The following is a 26,703-nucleotide window of genomic DNA, read 5'->3' on the forward strand; positions in this document are numbered from 1 at the left end:
GTTACCCAATGTTTATGTTGGAAACCAGCGTCCAGCGTCGCTGATCGCTGGTCTCTCGCTGCCACACACAGCGATGCACGCTGACCAGCGGGAGACCAGCAATCAAAAAATGACCCAGGACAATCGAGCACGATCAGCAATACCCGGCAGGGGGGCCGGTCGCTGATCCCCGTCACACCACAGCGATCTCGCTGGCGAGATCGCTGTGGCGTCACAAAATCAGCAATCTCGCTAGCTAGATCGCTGTGTGTGACGGGACCTTTAGGTATACATAAGATCTAGACTGCATGTCTTCCTCTGCTTTCTGTCACTGAATGGAAACATTGATTTCAGAAGCTGAACTGACAAGCAAGCAAATCTTTAATAAAACACAGCAGGCAAATCTCTAAGAAAACACAACAATAATATTGACTCAATGATGCTCCGTGCTAGAAAAACTCTGCATCCCTTAGAACTGTGGACTCCACTCTATGTCCATTTGTCCAATAGACTTTAGTAAGTGGCCAGCTCCTCAGAGAGGACTATGGGAGGTGCACTGTTCTATATGGAGGATTATGTGAGATGCATTATACTATATGGAAGATTATCAGGTGCATTATCGAATATATAAAGCTCAATGTGGGTGTGTGTTTGTATGTGTGTGTATGTCCAGGATTGGCATCCGCACCGTCGCAGCTACAGCCATAAAATTTGGCACAGTCACACGTCTGGACCCCAAGAGCGTCATAGGCTATGTTGTGAGGCGAAATTGTAACCCCGCGCGTTTCAATTCACCAAACAATTTTGCCCCTATCTACATAATGGGGAAAAAGTGTGTGTGTGTGTGTGTATCAAGCCCCGCCCCTCATCATGATGTTATAATGGTTGCCTTGGCGACACTGATGTCATCATAGGTTGCAATGGCGAAGATGCTGTCACAATGGTTGTCATGGTGACGATGTCTTAATAGGTTGCAATGGTGACGGTTATGTCATAACGGTTGCCATGGTGATGATGATGTCATAATGGGTATATGGGCACGGGACTATGGGATGGAGGATGTGTGATGAGTATATGGGCACTGGACTATGGGATGGAGGATATGTATGACGGGTATATGGGCACGGGACTATGGGATGGCGGATATGTATGATGGGTATATGGGCATGGGACTATGGGATGGAGGATATGTATGATGGGTATATGGGCATGGAACTATGAGATGAAGGATGTGTGATGGGTATATGGGCACTCGACTATGGGATGGCGAATATGTATGATGGGTATATGGGCATGGGACTATGGGATGGAGAATATGTATGATGGGTTTATGGGCATGGGACTATGAGATGAAGGATGTGTGATGGGTATATGGGCACTCGACTATGGGATGGCGAATATGTATGATGGGTATATGGGCATGGGACTATGGGATGGAGGATGTGTGATGGGTATATGGGCACTCGACTATGGGATGGAGGATATGTATGATGGGTATATGGGCACGGGCCTATGGGATGGTGGATATGTATGATGGGTATATGGGCATGGGCCTATGGGATGGTGGATAATTATAATTTGTTATAACTATCCACAGTTAGTTACTATGCCCGGGCAGCGCCAGGCTCTTCAGCTAGTACTATATAAAGGACCATGAGAGTGCCTTATATTATATTAAGGACTATGGAGTGTGCATTATATTATATGGAGGACTAAGGAGGGTTCATTATAGTATATGGAGGACTATAGAAGGGGTTTATTGTGGGGGGGTCATCATACAGTTTGGGGCTAATGTATGGGCCATTTTACTGTTTGGGAGCTAATGCAGGGGCCATTATACAGTGGGAGAGCTATCATGGGGCCCAATAAGAGTTTTAAGACTTCAATAGGTGCAACATGCAATTTGGTGACTACTGTGGGAGCCCTCATACTTTATAAGGGCACTCATAAATTTTGAGGGTGATTATACTGTGGAAGGTCGGCTCAATTAGCTGCTCCTCGAGGTAGACACAGGACAACGTTTGGTTAAAGTCTCTGGGTGGTCTATTACTTCATAAATCAAAAACCCATACTGGTAACAGAAAACAGCTTTTTTGCCTCAAAAGAAAGTATACAGTTCATACACAGTACTGCCCAGTGCCTCTGGGGCAACACATATAGCAGCTCTCGCGGAAGCTAGCAGTCTGGAGGCTTCCTTACTCCCCACAACACAGAAAAAAAAAACTAGCTGGACATTTAAAGGGAATCTGTCACCCCATTTTTGCCCCATAAGCTGCGGCCACCGCCATCAGGGGCTTATCTACAGCATTCTATAATGCTGTAGATAAGCCCCCCGATGAAACCTGAAAGATAAGAAAAACACGTTAGATTATACTCACCGGGGGGCGGAGTCGGGTGCGGTGGGTGTCGCGGTCCGGTCCGGTGCCTCCCATCTTCATACGATGATGTCCTCCTCCTTGCTTGTCCCTCGGCTCCTGCGCACGCGTACTTTATCTGCCCTGTTGAGATCCCCTTTAACTCCCTCCAGCCACACCCTGGACGTGGAGATATGGTGGGTAGGTGTCCTGCCCATCTCTGTCCTACCCACCATGAAAGCCAGGCCCATATAGCGACTGGATTGCTCTCAGCACATATCATGCAGGAGAAAACACTTATGGCTTTCACATCATGCAGGAAAGCAACCTTTACAACACATATCTCCTCTCACATACGGCACTCTCACATACGGCACTAGTGACCCTGTCATAATACATTTGGGGAGCTTATGTGGTGGCCATTATACAGTTGTGGTATAAAGTGAGTGTCTTTATACAGTTTGGGAGCTAAAGTGGGGACCATTATACACCTTGTGGACTAATGTAGAGGCCATTATTCATCGTGAGAGCTAATGTGGATCCTATTGCAGTTTGGGAATTACTGTGGGGGGCATTATACAGTATGAGAGCTATTTTGGGGTCAATTATACAGTTTGAGTGCTACTGTGGGGGCCATCATAAAGTGAGAGGACTATTGTGGAGGTCATTAAACAGTGTGCAGGTCATTATGCAGTGTAGGGACCATTACAAAATGTGAGTTCTACAGTGGGGGCCTTTATACATAATGAGGGCTACTGTGGATCTCATTATACTGTGTTTTGAGGGAGTAGTGGGGACATAATACTATGTATATGAGAGCTGTTTTACTGTGTCTAAGGGAGCTATGGACCTACAATACAGTGTATAAGGGAGCTGTATGTGTATCATACCATGTATAGGGAAGCTGTGGGCCCACTTTCCTGTCCATAGGTTATCTGTGGGGGTATCATACTGTGTATAGGGGAGCTGTGGGCTCATCATACTGTATATAGTGGAGCTGTGTGTGCATTATTCTGTGTTTAGGGGAGCTGTGGGCCTATCATACTGTGCACAGAGAAGCTGTACATTGGAGGACTCAGGGAACATTATTAAATGTTAAGTGGGCACTTAAGAAGCATTATTGTAAAGGCCCCTTTACATTTAGCGATGCACCAGCGATCCCGGCAATGATACGACCCGGTCAGGATCGCTGGTGCATCGCTAAATGGTCGCTAGTGAGCTGCCACACAGGCAGATCTCACAGCGATGTAGCAACGCAGCAGCGGTCGTTACTTACCTTTCAGACGCGGCAATCCTGATGTCCTCCCGCCCACGTCCACGCGTCGCTCGTCGGCACCAGCAGGAAGCCCAGTAGGAAGCGCCCGATGAGAAATGGAGCTGCACAATCTCGCGCCATCAGCGACAGACAGCAGGGGAGCCGGTCGGAGGTAAGTATCACACATAGCGATATCGCTGCTGCGTCACAAAATCTGTGACGCTTTAGCGATATCGCTATGTGTAAAGGCCCCTTTAGAGGGGCACTCAAAGTACAGTGATAGTCAAAGATGCACAGAGGGCATTATTACTTCTTAGGGGAAAAATGTGGGCACTGTTTTCTAGTGCACTTACACAATGCATTAATATTTTTAAGGGATAATTTACCATCTATAGGGCAAAAAAGGAGGCATTATTACTATTTAAGGAGCACCGTGGTGGCATTATTATGTGGGGCACTAAGAGGAGAGCTGTTACTGTGCCAAAAAGAAGGTGTAGTTATAGGGACACATACGGCAACAGCGGCTCAGTATTGGGGGTGACAGCAGGATGAGGAGGTTGTGGAAGTTGGGAATAGATAGGGACATTGTTGGAAATTTGAGTCAAATGTGTCTTGTAATCTCTGCAGACGAGACAGGGATGGAAGAAGTTTTCATGTCGGTCTGGGCCAGGTGGAAGAGACTGGAAAAGTGAACAACTCCATCAGAAAGATCTTCAGCTGTAAGTTACTATATATAACTATACAGAAATGTCTTATATGTTATGCAGGACTGGTATCTACCACTTTATGGTCACCATATGGTGGTAATATCAGTATTTGTCTTTGTGGAGATTTTTTTCACTAACAGTCCAGTTATCTGCGGAGGTTCCCCTATACTCACAATTAGGGTGCAATAATAATGGTTACAGATTAGAGGCCCACTCAGATGTTTCACACCCATCTTTTCCCCTCTGAGCTGAACCCCTAGCTATGCCTCGGACCTTCAGGGAATTTATTCAGAAGAGACAAGTTGAGGATTACTCTACATCCAGGCACTAAAAGAGGTCATTCTTGAAGAATGGAAAAAGACAGATGTTGCAATATGACACTAACTTGGTCATTCGATGTCCCAGAGAATTGATGCTCTCTTTAAAAATCATGGTGGTCATGTAAAATACTAGGTGTAGTAGTTTTTGATCTGGGTTGTAAGCATTTGTTAATCAATTATTTTGAGTCAAACTGAAGATTTTGTAATGAAAGTTTTATCATTAACCCCTAAATAAGGGTACTTATTCCTCAGCACCGCTTTTTAACATCACTGAAAAATAAGGGTATAGCGCCACCCAGAGTTGGAATTTCTCCTGGGTCTCAGCTACCGGGGATAGATAAGACCCCAGAGGTCTTTTGCGGAATAACGACGATGGCAAAAAACAAAAAGTCTGATTTCCCATTCAATTTCTCCTCTGATGGAGGAGGAGAGAGAAATCGGGTCCCCCAATCCTCCCCCGGTACCTCCGGTGTCCTTGCATCCCCCTGTGATTTCCCCATGCCGGCGGCATCTTCTTCCGGGAAGAAAATGGTGGGTGCATACGTAGTGTGCCCGTTGAGATCTGCCAGCTGGCACCCGGCAACAATAGGTAATTTTTCCTATTGGTTCATTTTGATCACTGTGATAGACCCTATCAAAGTGATCAAAATAAAAAAAAATAGTAAATCAAACCCCCTTTATCAACACCTTAGGTAAAAATAATAAAATTATGAAAATGTATTTATTTCCATTTTTCCATTAGGGTCAGGATTGGGCTAAGGTTAGGATTGAGGCTAGGGTTAGGGCTAGGGTTAGGGTTGGGGCTAAAGTTAGGGTTGGGCTAAAGTTAGGGTTCTGCTAAAGTTAGGGTTGTGGTTATGGTTGGGATTATGGTTAGGGTTGGGATTAGGGTTAGGGGTGTGTTAGGTTTAGGTTTGTGGTTAGGGTTATGTTTAGGGTTGGGATTAGGGTTAGGGGTGGAGATAGAATTGGGGGGTTCCACTGTTTAATTACATCAGGGGGTCTCCAAACGCAACATGGTGCCACCTTTGATTCCAGCCAATTTTGCTTTCAAAAAGACAAACAGTGCTCCCTCCCTTCTGAGCCATGCTATGTGCCCAAACAGTGGTTTCTCCCTCATATGAGGTAGAAATTGCACAACAAATTTTGTGGTCCATTTCCTACTGATATATTTGTGAAAATAAAAAAAAACTGATTCCAAAGTAAATTTTTTGTGAAAAAGTAAAATGTAAATTTTTCCTTCCACATTGTTTTAGTTCTCGTGAAGCACCTGAAGGGTTAATAAACTTCTTGAATGTGGTTTTGCGCACTTTGAGGGGTGAAATTTTTAGAATGGTGTCACTTTTGGGCATTTTCTGTTATATTGACTCTCCAAACTCACTTCAAATGTGAAGTGGTCCCTAAAAATAATGGTTCTGTAAATTTTGTTGCTAAAATTAGAAAATCGATGTTCAACTTTTAACCCTTATAATGTCCTAACAAAAAAAGATATGCGTCCAAAATTGTCCTTATGTAAAATTAATAAGTTTGAAAATTTCAAAATTTATAAAAAAATTTACCAAATTTCCATTTTTTCATACATAAACACAAGTTATATCGAATAAATTTTACCACTATCATGAAGTACCATATGTCATGAAAAAACAGTCTCAGAATCAGTGGCATACGCTGAAGCGTTCTAGAGCTATAATCTCATAAAGTGACAGTAGTCAGAATCGTAAAAATTGGCTTGGTCATTAAGTACCAAATTGGCTGTGTCTATAAGGGGTTAACTAGTGATGAGCGAACATGCTCACCACTACTCGGTACTCGCCTGAGTATCGCTATACTCACAGTACTCGGCGAGCACTGAGCATTTCCGGGATTATTCGGCGGAAGCTCGGGTCTCCGCCCTGCAATTTTGACGCTCTTTATAGCACCAATCAACATGCAGGGATTTTCTGCCACGCACTGTAATGCCACGGTCATCTTTGTTGTGGTATTATAGTGATTGGATGATCGCACAGCGCCATCAGGTCTGGAATCAGACAGTATAGAGAGAGCTGCTGCTGAGATAGGCACAGATTTGTAATTTTATTAGTTAGTGTTGGTATGCCATTATAGAATACACAAATCCAGCTAAACCAATAGTCCTTCTAAGGACTAATTACAGGGTATATAGATTGTAGCGCTAGGTAGACAGGGAGTGTATGTGCGTATATACACTTCAGTGCAAGGCCTGCAGACCCTGTATGTGGGTATATAGATATCATTGCATATATCAAAAGGGTCAACTACTGTCTGCTGCTGTTGCTGCCTATTACATATATACCTAGCTGGAATAATTTTTTTTGCACCTCAATCCTGATTGTTTTATTCCAAAGCAATCCAGAGCTCTTTTTTTTTCTCCATTTGCTTGTTGACACTGCAGACTACCACCAGATCCTTGTAATACTAGAGTGTGAAAATCTGGCAATTTTAAACACCTTTGCCCATCCCAGGCATCAAATCTGAGTGTGCAGAAAATTCTGGCATTTTTTGTGGTACTTTTTAAAGGAAAAACACTGTATGCACAACTACAGAAGGTGCTCAAAGTAGGGCCCCACACCATACATGAATAATAAAGAAAACTTGGCACTCAACTTCTAAAATATTTTTTGGATTTTTTAATGCAGCCAGAAAATAATGGACGTTTCGGCCTCACTGGCCTTCATCAGTAACAGACTGCAGTATAGTAGTTAATCGCATTCAGTGTGATAATAGAAGTGACACCATAGTCACTTGAAATGTGCCTTGTCATGCACTAGGCGCTGGGCATGGAGCTGACAGTTGCGCTGATGTCTGCACGGCACCCCCACCCACGTACTATTTGATACAGGCTCCATGCCCAGCGCCTAGTGCATGACCAGGCACATTTAAAGTGAATATGATGTCACTTCTATTATCACACTGAATGTGATTAACTACTATACTGCAGTTTGTTACTGATGAAGGCCAGTGAGGCTGAAACTTCTATTATTTTCTGGCTGCATTAAAAAAATCCCAAAAATATTCTAGAAGTTGAGTGCCAAGTTTTCTTTATTAACCAATTTTTTTACTCCATTTTTCTGCCCAAAAAATATTTAGCTGGCAAAAAAAATTCATCTGCCAAAATTTTTTTTGCTACAGTTCATATATTTAACAGTGTTTTGTGTGCCACATGCAGCGCATATCATTGTGTTAAATATTTTGTTGTGTCATAGCCTACTTATTGACACACTTTTTGTGGCCACATATTGAAGAGTCTGGTATCTCAGTCACACGCCAGATCTATCTGTGGCCTACATATTGTGCCATTTCAGGGCTTATTTCCACTGTATTTGTTGTCTGTGACCCCTTTTTCTATACACTATTTTGGGGTACAAATTGTAAAAATACAGGCCACATATTGAAGAGTCTGGTATCTCAGTCAAATACCAGATCTATCTGTGGCCTACATACAATATTGTGCCATTTCAGGCCTCCATTCTCCTTTTTTGCTGGATCTTACCCTAGTTATTGACACCAGTTTGGTAACCAAAAATAAATTTTTACCTTACAGTCCAGATATTTTTAAGCGTGATTTTCCCACACAGGGATCACATACAAGGTCGCCACCAATTCAACCATTCATAGTGAACGTGGAAAATATACAAGTCCATTTAAAATGGGCAAGGTGCATGGGAAGGGACGGGGAAGTGGACATGATGGTGATGGTGCATGCAGAGGCCAAGGCCGTGAGCAAGCGGAAATTGTGCCACAACAAACATCCACATCTTCAAGCATGACCTTCCTGTCTGAATTTATAGGGGACCGCAGAACGGCACTATTGAATCCAGAGCAGTGTCAAAAGGTGGTTGGTTGGATAACGGATAATGTTTTCACTCACTTTTCCTCCACCACCAGCACCCTGTCTTACACATGGCCAAGTCTGAGTATCCGTGAGTCTGGACCGCATATTCCTCACCCTGATCCTCCTTCCTCCCGCCATGCCGAGTGCCAAGAGACAACTGATCCCACACTTGGAAACTATGAAGAGCTGTTCAGTTTTCCATTTATAGATTCGGGCCTCTCGCCCGGTGAACTTGAAGCGGGGCAAGATGTGATCGCATGTAGCGATGGCCAAATATTTGAGTAGCCACGGTCACACAAAGGCAACGGTGGGAACGTGTCACAAGAGGTGGACGATGATAAGACATAAATGCCAGCAAGTCAGGAGGAGGACCAGGGTGCTGAAGTGGAATCCGAGGTTTTCGATGATATAGTAACTGATCCAACCTGGCAGGAGGACATACAGAGCGAGGACAGCAGCACACAGGGGGAGGGAGGTGAAGCACCCCAACAGGTAGGAAGAAGCAGTGTGTTGGCCGCAGACAGATGGCGGGCAACCTTTCATAGAATCATAGAATCATAGAATCGTAGAGTTGGAAGGGACCTCCTGGGCCATCTGGTCCAACCCCCTGCTCAAAGCAGGATTCGCTAAATCATCCCAGTCAGATGTCTGTCCAGCCTCTGTTTGAAGACTTCCATTGAAGGAGAACTCACCACTTCTCGTGGCAGCTTGTTCCACTCATTGATCACTCTAACTGTCAAAAAGTTTTTTCTAATATCTAATCTGTGTCTCCTCCCATTCAGTTTCATCCCATTGCTCTAGTCTTTCCTTGTGCAAATGAGAATAAAGAAGATCCTTCTACAATGTGACAGCCCTTTAGATATTTGTAGACAGCTATTAAGTCTCCTCTCAGTCTTCTCTTTTGCAAACTAAACATTCCCAAATCCTGCAACCTTTCCTCATAAGACAGGGTTTGCAGACCGGTCACCATTCTGGTCGCTCTTTTCTGAACTTGCTCCAGTTTGTTGATGTCTTTTTTAAAATGTGGTGCCCAAAACTGGACACAGTATTCCAGATGAGGTCTGACCAAAGAGGGGTAGAGGGCAATAATGACTTCACGTGATCTACACTGTATGCTTCTGTTAATACATCCTAGAATTGCATTTGCCTTTTTTGCTGCTGCATCACACTGTTGACTCATATTCAGTCTGTGATCTATTAGTATACCCAAGTCTTTTTCACATGTGCTGTTGCTTAGCCCTATCCCTCCCATTCTGTATACGCTTTTTTCATTTTTATTGCCCAGATGTAGTACTTTGCATTTTTCCCTGCTAAAAACCATTCTGTTAGTTGCTGCCCACTTCTCCAGTTTATTTATATCTTTTTGAATCCTCTCTCTTCTCTAGTATTAGCTATCCCTCCTAGCTTTGTGCCATCAGCAAATTTAATCAGTTTACCCGCAATTCCTTCATCTAAATCATTGATAAAGATGTTGAACAATACAGGGCCCAGGACAGAGCCCTGTGGTACCCCACTTGAGACATTCTTCCAGCTGGATGTGCAGCCATTTACGACCACTCTTTGGGTCCGATCACTAAGCCAGTTATGAATCCACCTAACAGTTGCCTTGTCCATTCCATACTTAGTCATTTTTTCAATAAGGATTGTATGAGATACTTTGTCAAATGCTTTGCTGAAGTCAAGATATACTATATCTACAGCATTTCCTTGATCCACCCAATCAGTGATTCCGTCATAGAAGGAAATTAAGTTAGTCTGACATGACTTATTAGTTACTTTCCTCGTAAAACCAGCATGACAGAAGTTGGCAGTACAACTGTTTGTCTTCCCGAGTCTGGTTGTTTTTAAAAGACTCTGCCGATAACCACAAACATGCCATTTGCATCACCTGCCATGCCTGCATCAGCAGCGGTAGCAAAACTAACAGCCTGACCACCACCACCATGATTATGCACATGGAAGCAAAGCACCCTACTTTGTGGGCCGAACCCCAGGCTCCAGGAACAGAGTCTGTGGTTGAAAACACTGTTGTGCGTGCTATCCAATCCCCTGTCCACGGTGCATGCGAAGATGCCTCCTGCTCTGCACCTGTCATTGTCCACACTCAACTACCACCATCATCAAGCACGTCCTCATCCTTGTCACAGCGCAGCCTTCAGTTGTCCATACCCCAGTCATTAGAATGTAAGCATAAATACGCAGCCAACGCCCCACAGGCCACAGTACTAAATTCAAACAATTCTCATCCGCTTGCGGTTGCAATGTTGCCTTTTAGGCTTGTAGAGATGGAAGCTTTCCGCAACCTGATGGCGGCTGCCGTCCCAAGGTACTTGGTCCCCAGCTGCCACTTTTTCTCCCAATGTGCTGTCCAGTATACACAAGCACGTGTACCTCAACATTACCCGTGCCCTGAACAATGCTGTTACTGGGAACGTCCACCTAACCACGGACACGTAGACAAGTGCTTGTGGGCAGGGACGCTACATCTCACTGACGGCACATTGGGCTAACATAGTGGAAGCCAGGACCCAGACGGACCTTGGAATGGAACACGCCTTCCCGACGCCGAGGATTGCGGTCCCTATGTCATTTAGGGTTGCCCCCACAGTTTACAGCTCCTGCACCTCCTCCTCTTCAGCATCACACAAGCTGGAAGCATTGCAGCACTGCCTCAGCCAAGCGTAATTAAGCTAATACTCTTAGGTGACAAACCACACAATGCTGAAGCATTGTGGACAGCTCTGAAAGAGCAGGCAGATGTGAGACTGACACCATGGAACCTATAGCCAGATGTGACAATGGCCGGAACCTAGTCGCGGCTCTGAGGCGAGGTGAGCTCACACACGTACCATGCCTGGCCCATGTGCTTAACCTCATTGTTCAACGGTTTCTCAAAAGCTACCCAAAGCTGCTGGATCTGCTTGTGAAAGTGCGCCGCCTGTGTGCCCATTTTTGAAAGTCATCTCCAGCTTCCACCACTCTTGCCGTGCTTCAGCAACATTTGCAGCTTCCAGCTCACCGACTGGTGTGTGATGTCCCCTCCTATTGGAACTCTACACTGCATATGTTGGAAAGGATTTGTAAGCAGAAGAGGGCAGTTGTTGACTACCAGCATCAACAAGGTCTTTGTTATTCAGGTCAGTCTCCACACATAAGACCTCAGGAGTGGACATGGATGTCAGACATATGTACCATCTTCCAAAAGTTTGAGGAATCCACCAAGATGGTGAGCGGCAATGATGCCATAATTAGCGTCACCATCCCGCTTCTCTGTGTTCTGAAAAGCTGTCTGCTCACAAAGAAAGAGGATTCATTGCAGGCGGATCATGATGACATGGAGCAAGGAAGCATACAGGGTAATTACACACAGCCCAGCCTCATGTCATCTCATCGTGGATTGGTTGACAATGAGGAAGAGGAGGAGGAAGAACAGGAGCTACTTTCATGTGTTATAGATGGTACTACAAGCACAATGATCATACCGTCTTTTCAGCTTGGATGGCCTGAGGACAGGGAGGAGGAGGACACCATGGTCAGTCGTCCTGCTGGTGAGGACACGGAAGGCTTGCCTGTTACCAGTCTGGCATGCATGGCTGACTTTATGTTGCTCTGCCTTTCCCATGATCCTCGTATTATGAAAATTTACAGTGACACTCATTATTGGTTGGTGACACTTCTGGCCCCACGCTACAGGGTGAACTTTCAATCTCTTATTCCAGAGGCAGAAAGGTCTATTAAAATGCTGCAGTACCAGAGAACCTTTGTTGCGGAATTATTAAAAAAAAATTCCCATCTGAAAATGCCCGTGGCAGACATCACAGTTCGTTGGACAACCAAGGAGTACAGGCGAGAGAGACAACTCCAATCCTGCAGAGGCAGGGGAACACTGGCCAAGTTATGGGAGAGTTTTCTGAGACCCTCCCATTGCCCTGGCCCAGAGGTGCAGGTAATGTCACAAGGAATGGAATGTTTTGGAAGATGCTGAGGGAGTACTTTGCTGACTGTACCAATGTCCTCTGTGCCTTTTAAGTATTGGGTATCCAAGCTGGACACGTGGCATGAACTGGCTCTCTACGCCTTGGAGGTCCTGGCCTGCCCTGCCACTAGCATTTTGTCAGAGCGGGTTTTTAGTGCCTCTGGTGGGATTATAACTGATAAGCGTATTGCCCTGTCAACTGAAAATGCAGACAGGCTGACTCTTATAAAAATGAACAAGGGCTGGATTGGGCCAGACTTCTCTACACCACTGAATGATAACATCGAAACATAGCCTCCAATACAGTGTCTTTTTTTGGGGGGTGTATTCCCATGCACCTCTTCACACCCACACATGGGTATAGGATTCCTGATTTTGGCTATTTTGTGTCATCCTCCTCCTCATCCTCATCATCCAACAGCCCACCAGCACTAGAACACGAGGGTGACCGTGTTCAGTGCTGCTAAAAAAGCTCTGATTTCCCATAGATTAACATTGGCTCGTTGTTCGCCGCCGTGACACTCCCTAAAGGACCCTGTGGGGCATGCCAGTATCACGTCACCTTCCTCTAATCTGGCTGTAATTGCCAGTGTCTGCTGAAAAAAACAAAGGTAAACTAGATTATGTGAGGGGAAATACGTATGTACTGTACTGTTTGCTTAGTTAAATTTTGTGCATAAAACAGCAAAAGGAAAAAAAAAAACACTTTCCCGTTTTTGTTAATTTTGTCTACATAAAAATGTATATTAAAAGTATATTGCGGAGGAGGCGTTTTTTATTTTAACCCCTTCATGACCTATGACATACAGTGGGGAAAATAAGTATTTTATAAACATGCCAATTTTGCAAGTTTTCACATCTACAGTACAAAGAATGGAGAGGTCTGTAATTTACATGTACATCTCACACAATTAGAATATCATTAAAAATTTAATTTTTTTCAGTTCTTCAATACAAAAAGTGAAACTCATATTATATAGAGTCATTACAAACAGAGTGATCTATTGCAAGTGTTTATTTCTGTTAATGTTTATGATTATGGCTTATGTATGGCCAATGAAAGCCCAAAAGTCATTATCTCAGTAAATTAGAATATACCAGCTTGAAAAATTATTTTAAAATCCAAAATGTTGGCCTATTGAAATGCATGTTCAGTAAATGCAGTCAATACTTGGTGAGGGCTCCTTTTGCATCAATTACTGCATCCATGTGGTGTGGCATTGAGGCAATCAGCCTGTGCCACTGCTGAGGTGTTATGGAAGCCTAGGTTGCTTTGATAGTAGCCTTCAGCCACACTGTTGAGTCTGGTGTCTCTCATCTTCCTCTTGACAATAGCCCATAGATTCTCTATGAGGTTAAGGTCAGGCCAGTTTGCTGGCCAATCCAGCACAGTGATACTTGTTGTTTTAAAAACCAGGTATTGGTACTTTTGGCAGTGCGGACAGGTGCCAAGTCATGCTGGAGAATGAAATTTCCATCTCCAAAAAGCTTGTCAGCAGAGGAAAGCATGAAGTGCTCTAAAATTTCTAGGTGTGACTGTGCTGTGCTGACTTTGGTCTTTGTAAAGCACAGTGTACCCATATGCCAGGGTGTGTTTTGAGTTTTGGGTAGGTGGTGTAGGAGTTAACTCTGAGAGCCTCTCTGTGGATCTGGGGAGGGTTTTTATAGCTTCATGGGAGAGCCGTCCCCTGTCGCTTATACTCCTATCTGAGTGTGCCCGACCCTGCTCTGTCCGTGCGTCACGCCAGTCATTGTCCGTCTGCCTGGTATTCTGACCCTGCTCTGTTATGGTTTACGTCTCTGGTTTGCTGACTCTGTACCTGCTTTGCCTGTGCTGTGTATGACCCTTGGCTTTGTCTGACCTCCCTCCTGAATATCCCTCCTGTACCTCGCTTGCCTGTACTGTGTATGACCTCCATTTTGCCTGACTGAGTTTTCTGTATAGTTTCCTGCCATCTCTGAAAGCAGGACTCTAAGCCCCACCCCCTTGCAGTCACATGATCGTAGGTCCTGTGACTGCTTGCTAAACTTCAGCGTCCACAGGTCCTGTGCATCTGTACTTTCCGGCTTTACCTGTCCCCGGGCCCTATACAGTGCGGGTGAGTCCCTGCTCAACGGAGGTTGTACGCCGGCGCTGTCAGGATCCTGACATTATAAGTGACCTATAACAGTTTATTCCCCCCGCCCCTGAGAGTAAGGTGTGTGAGTGTGGGAATTACAGCTTGCATCATGGACCCCATGCAAACATTATCTGACCAGGTTAAACAACTATCACAGATGTTTCAAAAACTTAATGTGGAGCAGCACTCTATGGCCCAAACCCAGCAGCAGCTGGTTAATACTGTACAGGGAGCTCTCAGTCCTGAGATCAGGGACGTGTCACTTACTTCCCCGGAATCTCCAGTTAAACTGCCGGACTCTTTCTGGGGACAAAAGGGAGTACAGGGCTTTTAAAGAGGGATGCAAATTGTTCTTTTCCCTGAGACCCCGTTCGTCTGGGGGAGAATTTCAGAGGGTGGGGGTGATTATCTCCCTACTTCGGGGTGCCCCCCAAGCCTGGGCGCTCTCTCTAGCCCCCACAGCCCCAGAACGTATGACTGTGGATGCATTTTTTGAGGCCTTGGGCCGCATTTATGACGAACCAGACAGGGTTCGCTTGGCAGAGGACATGGTGATGAGCACACGTCAGGGTCGGCACTCAGCAGAGTGGTTCTGCTCTGAGTTCCGACGGTGGTCAGCGGATGTCTCCTGGAATGATGCTGCTCTCCGTGGACTATTCCATAGGGGCCTGTCGGAACGCCTTCAGGATGCCCTGGCTCTGCATCCACCTCCTGACAGTCTGGAGGAGGCCATGACCCAAGCCGTGCGGATGGATCGCCAGCTTAGAGCCAGAGGGGTTATGCACTCCGAGTCATCCTTTTTTTCCAGTAGTAAAGAGGTGGAGGCCAGTCCTGTGCCTATGGAAATTGGTGTCACCTCAGTCAGAGAGAAAGAGAGGAAGCGCCGCCATGAGAAACAACTTTGCTTCTACTGTGGGGAACCAGGACATTGGAGGAGAGATTGTCCAGTATGTCCCACGTCCTCCAAGCCGACGGGAAACTACTAGGTCTGGGTAGTGATCGAGGAGGCTGCCCAGACCCCCAGGTACTTTTTTCCTCATGCCCTAAATTTCTACTTAATGTTGAACTGGTAGTAGACAACTGTCATTTTATTTCTACAGCCTTGGTGGACTGCGGTTCATCACTTAACCTGGTCAGTTCCAGTACCGTCTCCAGAGTCAAGATAGGGACAGTCAGGTAGGAGACCCCTCTGAAAATCGTTGCCATTGACTCATTATGTTACTAACAGTTTTGTTTTGCATGTTGGTTCCTCCCATGTTGAGGAGATGAAATGTTTTGCCATGGACAACCTGCCCGAAGGGCTGGTATTGGGCATGCCGTGGCTTCAACGGCACAACCCAGTTATTGATTGGGAGAAAAGAGAAATTGTTAAGTGGGGTCCTAAATGTATTGACTGTGCCTATAAGCCTGTGTTCTGTGTTACACCTGCAAAACCTGCCTGTGAGTCTTCTGTTTGTCTGGAGGGTATTCCGGAGTACCTCAAGGACGTGTTCTCCGAAAGCGAGGCCGAGGCATTACCCCCACATAGGTCATTTGACTGCACTATAGACTTAATCCCTGGGGCCAAATTGCCCAAAGCACGTTTATTTAATTTGTCAGGACCTGAGCGTCTGCCAATGAAAGAATACATAACGGAAAGTCTCCGAAAAGGGCATATAAGACCCTCAGTTTCTCCGGTAGCAGCAGGGTTTTTCTTTGTTAAAAAGAAAGATGGTGGCCTGCGCCCCTGCCTCGACTTCAGAGAACTCAACAAAATTACTGTCAGGAATACGTACCCCTTACCCCTGATTTGTGTAACCAACTTTCAGGGGCAAAATGGTTTTCCAAATTGGATCTTAGAGGGGCTTATAATTTGATAAGAATTAAAGAAAGGGACGAATAGAAAACTGCCTGTCTCACGTCAGAGGGATTGTTTGAAAATTTAGTGATGCCGTTTGGCATCACTAATGCTCCAGCGATATTTCAAAATTTCATTAATGTGGTGTTTGCAGACCTCATCGGCTGCTTCGTTGTCATTTACTTGGATGATATTCTGATTTACTCGACTGACAAAGAGTCTCATTTGTTCCATGTCAAAACGGTACTTCAAAGACTCAGGGAAAACCAATTATTTGTTAAACCTGAAAAATGTATTTTTTTCGTCATGGAGCTAACGTTCTTGGGACTCAATCTCGCCACAGGGGTTTCGGATGGATCCCAAGAAAGTGCAAGCCATTGTGGAGTGGGTCCAACCTCAGGACCTGAAAGGACTCCAGCGCTTCTTGGGATTCGCAAACTATTACCGTAGATTTATAAAGGGCTTCTCACAGATTCTGAAACCTCTCACTGATCTCACATGCAAAGGGGCTGATATCAAAAACTGGTCCCCCTGGGCGAAACAGTCCTTTCTGGTTTTAAAAAATGGTTTTATGTCTGCTCCAATACTTGTGCAACCAGATCCGTCCTTGCCATTTGTGGTGGAGGTTGACGCCTCTGAGGTAGGGGTAGGGGTAGGGGCTGTGTTATCTCAAGGGCCAGCTACCCTGACTAACCTTAGACCTTGTGCTTATTTTTCCAAAAAGTTTTCTCTGGCAGAGAGAAACTATGATGTTGGGAATAGAGAGCTTCTAGCAATTAAGCTGGCAGTTGAAAAATGGAGACATTTTTTGGAAGGGGCAGAACATCCGATTACGGTCATCACTGATTACAAAAATCTGGAATATATCAAAACTGCTAAGAGATTGACCCCCAGACAGGTCCGTTGGTGACTTTTTTTTCCCGATTTCAATTCTCGATTACGTTCCATCCAGGATCTAAAAATGTGAAAGCAGATGCATTATCACGCAGCTTTGAACCATTTTCTGCCCCTGATCCTCCGTCATCCATTCTTCAACCTGGGGTAGTTTTAGCTGCGCTGTCATCGGAACTGGAGCCGGAGATTATGGAGGCTCAATCTTTAGCTCCAAGGACCAAACCCGCTAAAAAATTGTTTCTCCTGCAACACTTGCGCTCTGATCTCCTGCGAGGGTTTCATGACTCTAAACTGGGCGCTCATCCAGGTATTGCTGCCACAGGTGAGGCGATAAAAAGATTCTTCTGGTGGCCATGTATGTCGGGGGAGATTAAGAAACTTGTCACTGCATGCGGGGTTTGCGCACGTTCAAAGAGCTCTCATTGCCGGCCGGCCGGGGAATTGGTGCCTTTACCAATTCCAAGAAGGCCTTGGACTCATTTGTCTATGGACTTCATCACTAACCTCCCTCCTTCTCGGGGTAATATGGTAATTTGGGTAATTGTGGATAGATTCTCTAAGATGGCACATTTTGCACCCATGACTAAATTACCATCTGCAGAAGTTCTCTCTCGACACTTCCTTTCTCAAATTGTTCACCTCCATGGGGTACCTACTAACATTGTCTCGGACAGGGGGACACAACTTGTGGCTAAATTTTGGCAGGCTTTCTGTAGGAAGTTGGGGATCTCTCTGTCTTTCTCCTCAGCTTACCACCCAGAGAGCAATGGACAGACGGAATGCACCAGTCATTGGAACAGATCCTCCAGTGTTTAACTTCCACGTTACAGGACCACTGGTGCGAGGCCTTACCATTGGCGGAGTTCGCCTTTAACAGTCGAATAAACCAATCCATGAGTAGGCCACCATTTTTTATTAATTATGGATTGAACCCTCACTTTGGTGAGTTCTCACGGCTGGATTCAAGCTGTCCAGGGGAGGAAGACTCCGTCAGCAGAATAAGTGATTTATGGGCTAAGGTTCGGACAAATGTTTCCAGAGCACAAGAGAAACATAAACGTTTTGCTGACAATAAGAGGGATCCGGGTCTGACTCTACAGTGTGGGGATAAGGTATGGCTTTCTACACGAAACATAACCTTAAAATTACCTTCCGCCAAGCTGGGACCTAAATTCATTGGCCCTTATGTAATAACCGAGGTAATCAACCCAGTGGCATATCGTTTACTTCTCCCTGCATCCTTGAAACTTCATAATGTGTTCCATAGGTCTCTACTCAAACCAGTAGGCTCGGTGGTAGAGGAACCTGGTTCCATACCAACTCCAGTGTTGGTAGACGGTCATATGGAGTTCGAAGTGCAAAACATTGCACAGTCTCGTGGGTACGCGGTTCCTTGCAATATCTTGTACATTGGAAGGGGTACGGTCCGGAGGACCGATCTTGGGTACCAGCCAGATTAGTGCACGCTGATCGTCTGGTTAGAGCTTACCATGCTCGGTATCCTGAGAGACCTGGGGGTCCGGAGGCCCCCCGTTGAAGGAGGGGTACTGTCATGGTGTGTTTTGAGTCTTGGGTAGGTGGTGTAGGAGTTAACTCTGAGAGCCTCTCTGTGGATCTGGGGAGGGTTTTTATAGCTTCAGGGGAGAGCCGTCCCCTGTCGCTTATACTCCTATCTGAGTGTGCCCGACCCTGCTCTGTCTGTACGTCACGCCAATCATTGTCCGTCTGCCTGGTATTCTGACCCTGCTCTGTTATGGTTTACATCTCTGGTTTGCTGACTCTGTACCTGCTTTGCCTGTGCTGTGTATGACCCTTGGCTTTGTCTGACCTCCCTCCTGAATATCCCTACTGTACCGCGCTTGCCCGTACTGTGTATGACCTTTGGCTTTGTCTGACATCCCATCTGTATATCCCTCCTGTACCTCGCTTGCCCGTACTGTGTATGACCTCCGTTTTGCCTCACTCTGAGTTTTCTGTATAGTCTCCTGCCATCTCTGAAAGCAGGACGCTAAGCCCCGCCCCCTTGCAGTCACATGACCGTAGGTCCTGTGACTGCTTGCTAAACTTCAGCGTCCACAGGTCCTGTGCATCTGTACTTTCCGGCTGTGCCTGTCCCGGGGCCCCCTACAGTGCGGGTGAGTTCCTGCTCAGCGGTGGCTGTACGCCGGCGCTGTCAGGATCCTGACACCATATCAGCAGATGACATAGCTCCCAAACCATCCCTGATTGGGGAAACTAGACATGACAAGCGGTGAACACCTCGTCTTACTGATCCTTCTAACCATATATGAGCTGGATTCCTACAGTCACTAATACCTGGTTAAAATTCCCAGGCCAGGCTACCCATGTCTAACCATACTGGGTTACTTTCTCCAGGAGAAACTCCCGACAACTCTCCAAATTAGCAGTTGGCACACTGAGAAAGGTCATTTTGACTGAAACGTTTGTTGTATGTATAAACCTTTTCTACCTAACGTGGACTGCATTAAATACTTTCACTTCAGCATCTGGTGTGTGCCAAGTTTACTACAATCACCAACATTAACAGAAATAAACACTTGAAATACATCACTCTATTCGTAATGACTCTAATATATGAGATTCACTTTTTGTATTGAAGAACTGAAATGAATTAACTTTTTGATGATATTCTAATTTTATGAGAGGCACCTGTATATCGTAGGTACACTTCAACTTTGAGAGTCAGAATCAAAAAACGAAATCCAGAAAATCACATTGTATGATTTTGTCATGATACCAGTGCTGGGTGACCGGCACTGCTGGGGTTAATGTTCTGACCTCAGTTCAGACTCTCACCTGCACACCTGGGACCTATTATGGTGGCCTCTCGTTGGTTCTGGGGAGGCTTCTTATAGCCTCAGGAAGCTCCCATCACCCGTCAGTTATACTTTCGCCCTTGGCATTGTGTGTTGACCCCTGAGTGTGTTAGTGCTGTGTTCTGGTTGCTTGATTCTCTGTGTACGACTCGGTCTGTTCTCTGGATTTTGCTTTGGATTCTGCCTGGTACCTTCTACGTCTGTTTGTTTTTGATCTCTGCTTGGCCCTGACTATCCGTTCTGTCTCATCTCTGGTACTTTACTGATATCTTGTGTATGACCTTTGGCTTTGTCTGACCTCCCGTCTGTTTATCCCTCCTGTACCTCGCTTGCCTGTACCCCCGCTTTGCCCAACTTTGAGTTTTCTACCTTCTTTGAAAGCAGGATGCTAAGCCCCGCCCCCTTGCAGTCACATGACCATTCACATGACCGTAGGTACTGTGCCGGCTTGCTAAACTTCTACATTCAGGTCCTGTGCATCTCTATTTTCCGGCTGTTCTTGTCCCTAGGGGTCCCTACGGTGCGGTTGAGTCCCTGCTTAGCGGAGGCTGTACGCCAGCGCTGTCAGGACCCTGACAGATTTTACCTAATTAAATTGCTGGCTCTCGCAGACCTGTTAGTTTTTCTTTAAGAAGCCCTCCTACTCTGCACTCATTACCTGTATTAATTGCACCTGTTTGAACTCATTACCTGTATAAAAGACACCTGTCCACACACTCAATCGCACTCCATACTCTCCACCATGGCCAAGACCAAAGAGCTGTCCAATGACAATTTTATAGACTTGCAAAGGCTGGCATGGGCTACCAAACAAAAGACAAGCAGCTTGGTAAGAAGGTAACAACTGTTGGCACAATTATTAGAAAATGGAAGAAACAAAAGATGACTGTCAATCTTCCTCAGTCTTGGGCTCCATGTAAGATCTCACCTCATGGGGTAAGGATGATTCTGAGAAAGGTCAGGAATAAGCCCTGAACTACAAGGGAGGACCTGGTCAATGACCTGAAGAAAGCTGGGACCACAATCTCAAACAATGCGGTTATTAACACACTACATCGTCATAGATTAAAATCCTGTAGGGCATGCAAGGTTTTCCTGCCTTCACACATGTGCGAGCACATTTGAAGTTCACTAATGACCATCTGGATGATCCAGAGGAGATATAAGAGATGGTCATGGGGTCAGATGAGACCAAAATAGAACTTTTTGATCAACTCCACTCGCCGTGTTTGGAGGAAGAAAAACAAATGAGTACAACCCGAAGAATACTGTCCCAACCATGAAGCATGGTGGGGAAACATGCTTTGGGAGTGTTTTTCTGCAAAGGGGACAGGAAAACTGCACCGTATTGAAGGTAGGGTGGATGGGGTTATGTATTGCAAGATTTTGGCTAACATCCTCCTTCCCTGAGTAAGACCATTAAAAATGGCTCATGGCTGGGTCTTCTAGCATGATAATGACCCAGAACACAATGCCAGGGCAACTAAGAAATGGCTCATTAAGAAGCATTTCAAGTTCCTGGAGTGGCCTAGCCAGTCTCCAGACTTGAACCCAAATAAAAAAATCTTTGGATCAAGCTGAAACTCAATGTTACCCAGCGATAGCACAGAAACCTGAAAGATCTGGAGAAGATCTGTATTGAGGAATGGGCCAAAGTTCTGTGTTGTGAACACTTTTGACCTGGCTTCTGAGTTTGGGCTCCCTCTGGTGGTTGCTGCTGGTAATGGAGCTGGTCTGGCTGACAGAGGTCAATCACCTGAGGATGATGATTGGAGGTCAGGCATTGCAGACTGGAGAGATTTAAGTTAGCAACCTTCCCTCAGTTGTTGCCGGTGATTTGGTTTGCTTCCTGAGCATGTTGGAAGTCTGCTTGCCTCCTGCATCTTTCAGATTAGTTATTTGTCTTCTTGAATCTTTTTACATTTTGTTCCATTTTTGCTTTTCTCTGATTGCTGCTTTACTGGTGTGAGTTCAGCCTGGTTCCCTGCTGGGACCTGTGCTGGACTCTGTTTCATATGCCTCAGCTTATGTCAGTCTTTTCAGTATTTCTAGTCCCCTGTTATATCAGTATCTTTGTTTTGCATCCAGTTCATACCAGAGTTCTGATTTAGTGGGGGAGAGGTTGGGTGGCCGCAGTATTTTTGCATATCAGACGTGTTAGATTTTTCTTAGGGTTTTTCGCATGATTGCAGACAGTATCCTTTCCTGTCCTGTTCTCTCTAGACAGTTTGAGCCCCATCATTTGCTTACTCTATTTTCTGCCTGTGTTTTGAGCCTCATCATGTCTCACCGGCAATATATGTTCGGGGGCTACTTATTCCTTTGGGGTTCTACTCCGGGGCAGTTTAGGTCTCCCATTTCTCTCTTTAGGCTTAGTTAATTCTGAGGCTGTGCCGTGGCATCTAGGGCATTGTAGGTACTGTACATCCCACGGATAATTCTAGTTGCATCGTCAGTTTAGGGGTCTGCAATCCGCTAAGCTACCAACCTCTCTGGTTATCTGGTTGCTTAGCCTATTCCCCTGCTATCCTCCTCGGTTACCTAATCATAACAGTTCTGTTTGTCTATTGTATAACACACATATTTCATGCAATATAATGCAAATTAATTATGTAAAAATCATACAATGTGATTTTCTGTTTATTTTATTTTTAGATTCAGTCTCTCACAGTTGATTTGTACCTACGATAAAAGTTACAGAACTCTCCATTCTTTGTAGGTTGGAAAACTTGTAAAATTGGCAGTGTATCAAATACTTATTTTCCCCACTGTATATATGCATCATAGGTTGTGTCCTTGCATTTCATGAGGGCTTCGGGGCTGAGCCCGCATGTTTTTAGGTAAATGACAGCTGATCTAATCAGCTCCCCCTAACAGCCACAAGTGGAATCGCTTCTGGTGCGCCCATGTTAAATGCCGCCATCGCAGATTGACGGTGGCATTTAGCATGTTAACATCCGAGGGTGTTCGAGATTCCACCAATGCATGTTATGTTAAATGCCACTGTCACTCTGCAACAACGGCATTTAACATGGCCACACCAGAAACGCGTCACTAATCCCACCCAATGGCGTGCCTATTACATGATCACATGGCATGGATAGGTTGGCATGGCAACCTGGGGTCTACAGGAGACCCCACTGGTTTTCATTGTTGCACAGTGAATGGTGGCCCAAATAACGCTGCACAACATATGCCCCCATAAATGCTGCACAGTGAATGGTGGCCTAAATACCGTAATGATGCCCCCAAAGTAATAGGATTACTGGTAATCCTATCATGTTGCTGCCGCTGCCCCTGCTGGAATTAAAAAAAAAACAAAAAGAACACTATATACTCACCTACGTTGATGACAGCTGCTCCTGAGCGTCGTCGGCTCTTCAGTGACTCAGGCAGAGGGCGCGTGCTTTCCACGTCATCGCGCCCCCTGCACGTCACTGCCTGAGGACGGGAGAGAGCGGCGCACAGAGATTTTGAACGCCGCCGCAGCCCTATCATCACCCGCCGCCGCCAGGACGCTGCAGGGGACCGCAGACGAACACCGGGGACCGCGGAGACGACTGGGACCAGGTAAGTTGGCACCGTGACCCGAATATAAGTCGAGGGGGGTCTTTTTCAGCCCCAAAAGGGGGCTGAAAAACTCGACTTATACTCGAGTATATACGGTAATAAAGGAGACTATGTAATATATATACCCATGTATGCGTGTGTCGCTATATAATATCAATATATATATATATATATATATATATATATATATATATATATATATATATACACACACACACACACACACGCCAGCTTTGACGCCATAAGGCTGTGTGCACACGATGCAGATATGCAGCGTTTCCGCAGCGTTTTTTACAGCCCAGAAACGTTGCATATCCGCATTGTGATGTACAGTACCTTTAAAATGAATGGAAAAAAAAAAACGCTGTGCAGACGCTGGGGATTTTTCCGCGCGGTTTTCCTGCGGTACAAAATCCGCAGCATGTTACTTCTTTTGTGCGGTTTTCTATCTCCCCTGTCTCCAAATCCGCAGGGGGAAAACCGCAATAGAAAGCCGCACAAAAACCGCATGAAAACCGCGTGAAAAATGGAAGAAATCCGCAGGAAAAATGCAGGTCATTTGACCTGCGGTTTTCTTCCATTCTGCACGGAAAAATCCGCAGGGCTCAAAACTCTGTCTGCACTCAGCCTAAAAGTCAGGGGGCCCAGACACATTTCTTGCACAGGGGCCCCAGGCTGTCAGTGTCCACCCCTGGCTGTGGGTCTCAGAAAATGGCACCTTTTTTTGTTTGTTTGTTTTTTTTACAAAGTTTGGGGTTTTTTTTCACCACTTAAATAAAAAATAACCTATACATGTTTGGTATCTTCGAACTCATAATGACCTGGACAATCTTAATGGTAGGTCAGTTTTAGTATTTAGTAAAGATGGTAACAAAAAAAAAAATTGTAGAATTTTTTTTTCTGTTTTCCAGAACACAATATTGTAAAACCAATGGTGTCGTTCAAAAGTACAACTCATCACACAAAAAATAAGCGCTCACACGGACATATTGACTCAAAAATCAAAAAAAAAATATGGTTCTTGGAAGAAGGGGAGCAAAAAACAAACACAAAAACAGAAAACCCTAAGGTTGTGAAGGGGTTAAAGTCTAAAATCAAATATAAGAAAGTTTATTTCCACAGTATTTGCTTCTTGGCCTTTATTAATTCTTGGACAGATGTTTTTTAAACAAAGGCCCATGCCTTTCGTTTAGAATATTTTTCTGGCAGTTTAATATCTTTTATATTAGACTTCAAAATCAGAAGGAAAACACAAGTACAAATTTATGCAAAATAAAAAATGACACTAAACCTTAAAAAAAAATAATGATACTAGAAAATATGTCAATACACAGCAAATGTGCTGCTGAAGTTTGAAATTAAATGAATGAAAATGTGTTCTATGTATTGTAAGGATTGTTTTTATAGAATCTTCATTTTTATACCATTCAGATGTGTAGGGTATATGAAGAAAGTTCTGCAGCAAATCTGACTCACAGCACTATACTTTCATGTGTAAAGAAAAAAAATGGTAGCTGTAATGGCAACAATATTCCCACAGATTACTAGAACAAGACCATCTCACTGCTCCAAAGTTTAAGGCCATGTGCACACGATGCAGATATCCAGCGGATTTTACCGCGCAGAAACGCTGCATATCCGCATTGTGATGTACAGTAGCATGCAAGTCAATAGAAAAAAAAACCCGCTGTGCAGACGCTGCGGATTTTTCCGCGCAGTTTTCTTGTGGTTCAAAATATGCAGCATGTCACTTCTTTTGTGCGGTTTTCCACCTGCTCCATTCTCCAAATCCGCAGGGGAAAACCCCACAAAAACCGCAAGAAAAAAGGAAGAAATCCGCAGGAAAAATGCAGGTCATTTGACCTGCGGATTACTTCAATTCTGCGCGGAAAAATCCGCAGGGCAAAAAAGTACGTGTGCACTCAGCCCAAGTGAAGCTTTGTGGACTCACATACACTGTTGGAGTATTCACTGTCTATAAGACTAGATGAAAATGTTTCATGTTGCATAAACCTTTAACTAAAACTATATTGCTAACAACAAAAAACTAGAATACCTTGCAGTTTCCTTCCATAATACATCGTCATGTACTGGAACAAGTTCATTAAGCTGTGTGAAAAGGACACTCTTGTCTTCATCTTCGTCTTCATGGTCACCTACATGAAATCTAACTTCTGCCTCTTCTGCTGTTGGAGTAGGTCTACAATGAAATATACTGCGACTTGGTTCTTGAGACAGAATTATAGAACTCCGACTTCTCAGTCCACCAGTGCGTCCATAATTCCCCTTTTGTAAAAGCTGCGACTCAACATCTTGATAATCAAGAAATGCTTCATTTTCTTGTAGTTTCATTTTAGAAATCACGGAGACAAAATCTTGAAATAAATGTCCCCAAGTATACAAGACAACAAGTAGTATTCACTTTAAATACTGGAGCACTGAATTGTAATGTTTACAGTAAACATACGTAGTCCTGAAATGTAACCAGGGTCTGAAATAACCTGTCCTGACAGCCGAGGACAAGCTGCTAAAAAGAATAGCAATATTTGTTAAAAACAAATACTTGTACTTACAGCAATGCGTGTACAAATAACATATAATGCAAAAGACCATGACACAGGAGTTTTGAGAACATTATCTCTTACATTGCAGCTAGCTAGTATATTACCTGTTCCCAATCTAGGCGCTAAGTACCTTCTGTTTTACTGTCATTTTTCATTGCAATATTGCAGTTTCACATTGTAGCTTTTTCCTATTTCTATGGCAGTAATGCAGTGCCAATGTTCTAGAGTTATCATTCTTCACAATTCAGAGTGAAACATAATCTTTTTCTATAGTTATATTTTTTTTAGTTGGCACCTGTTGACACTAATTTGGATGTGCTGGTAATTTTTTTCTTTTTGTAACAACCACATTATATGTTACAGTCAGATGATATGCCTTCTGACATCAGCTGTACAATCTATATATCAGAATCCCAGGATGAATACCTAATGCAACATGA

The 26,703-nt window shown here is 44.7% G+C and overlaps 1 protein-coding gene across 3 annotated transcripts in view; it reads right to left on the reverse strand.

The window, feature by feature from the left end:
* Nucleotides 1-26,206, reverse strand: part of SLC4A9 (solute carrier family 4 member 9) — a 983,109-nt gene extending 956,903 nt beyond the window's left edge. Inside the window, exon 1 of one of the 3 annotated variants that reach the window (XM_073573700.1) lies at nucleotides 25,756-26,206. In XM_073573700.1, coding sequence (XP_073429801.1) covers nucleotides 25,756-26,051 — 296 coding nt within the window. In that variant the 5' untranslated portion in view covers nucleotides 26,052-26,206. The remainder of the gene's footprint in view (nucleotides 1-25,755) is intronic. The other 2 variants (XM_073573698.1, XM_073573697.1) reach the window with 2 other exon arrangements.
* Between the last annotated feature and the right edge of the window lie 497 nt (nucleotides 26,207-26,703).

Source organism: Dendrobates tinctorius, unplaced genomic scaffold, assembly GCF_039654945.1.
Source record: "Dendrobates tinctorius isolate UK_male_01 unplaced genomic scaffold, ASM3965494v1 ptg000036l, whole genome shotgun sequence".
NCBI classification, from domain to species: domain Eukaryota; kingdom Metazoa; phylum Chordata; class Amphibia; order Anura; family Dendrobatidae; genus Dendrobates; species Dendrobates tinctorius.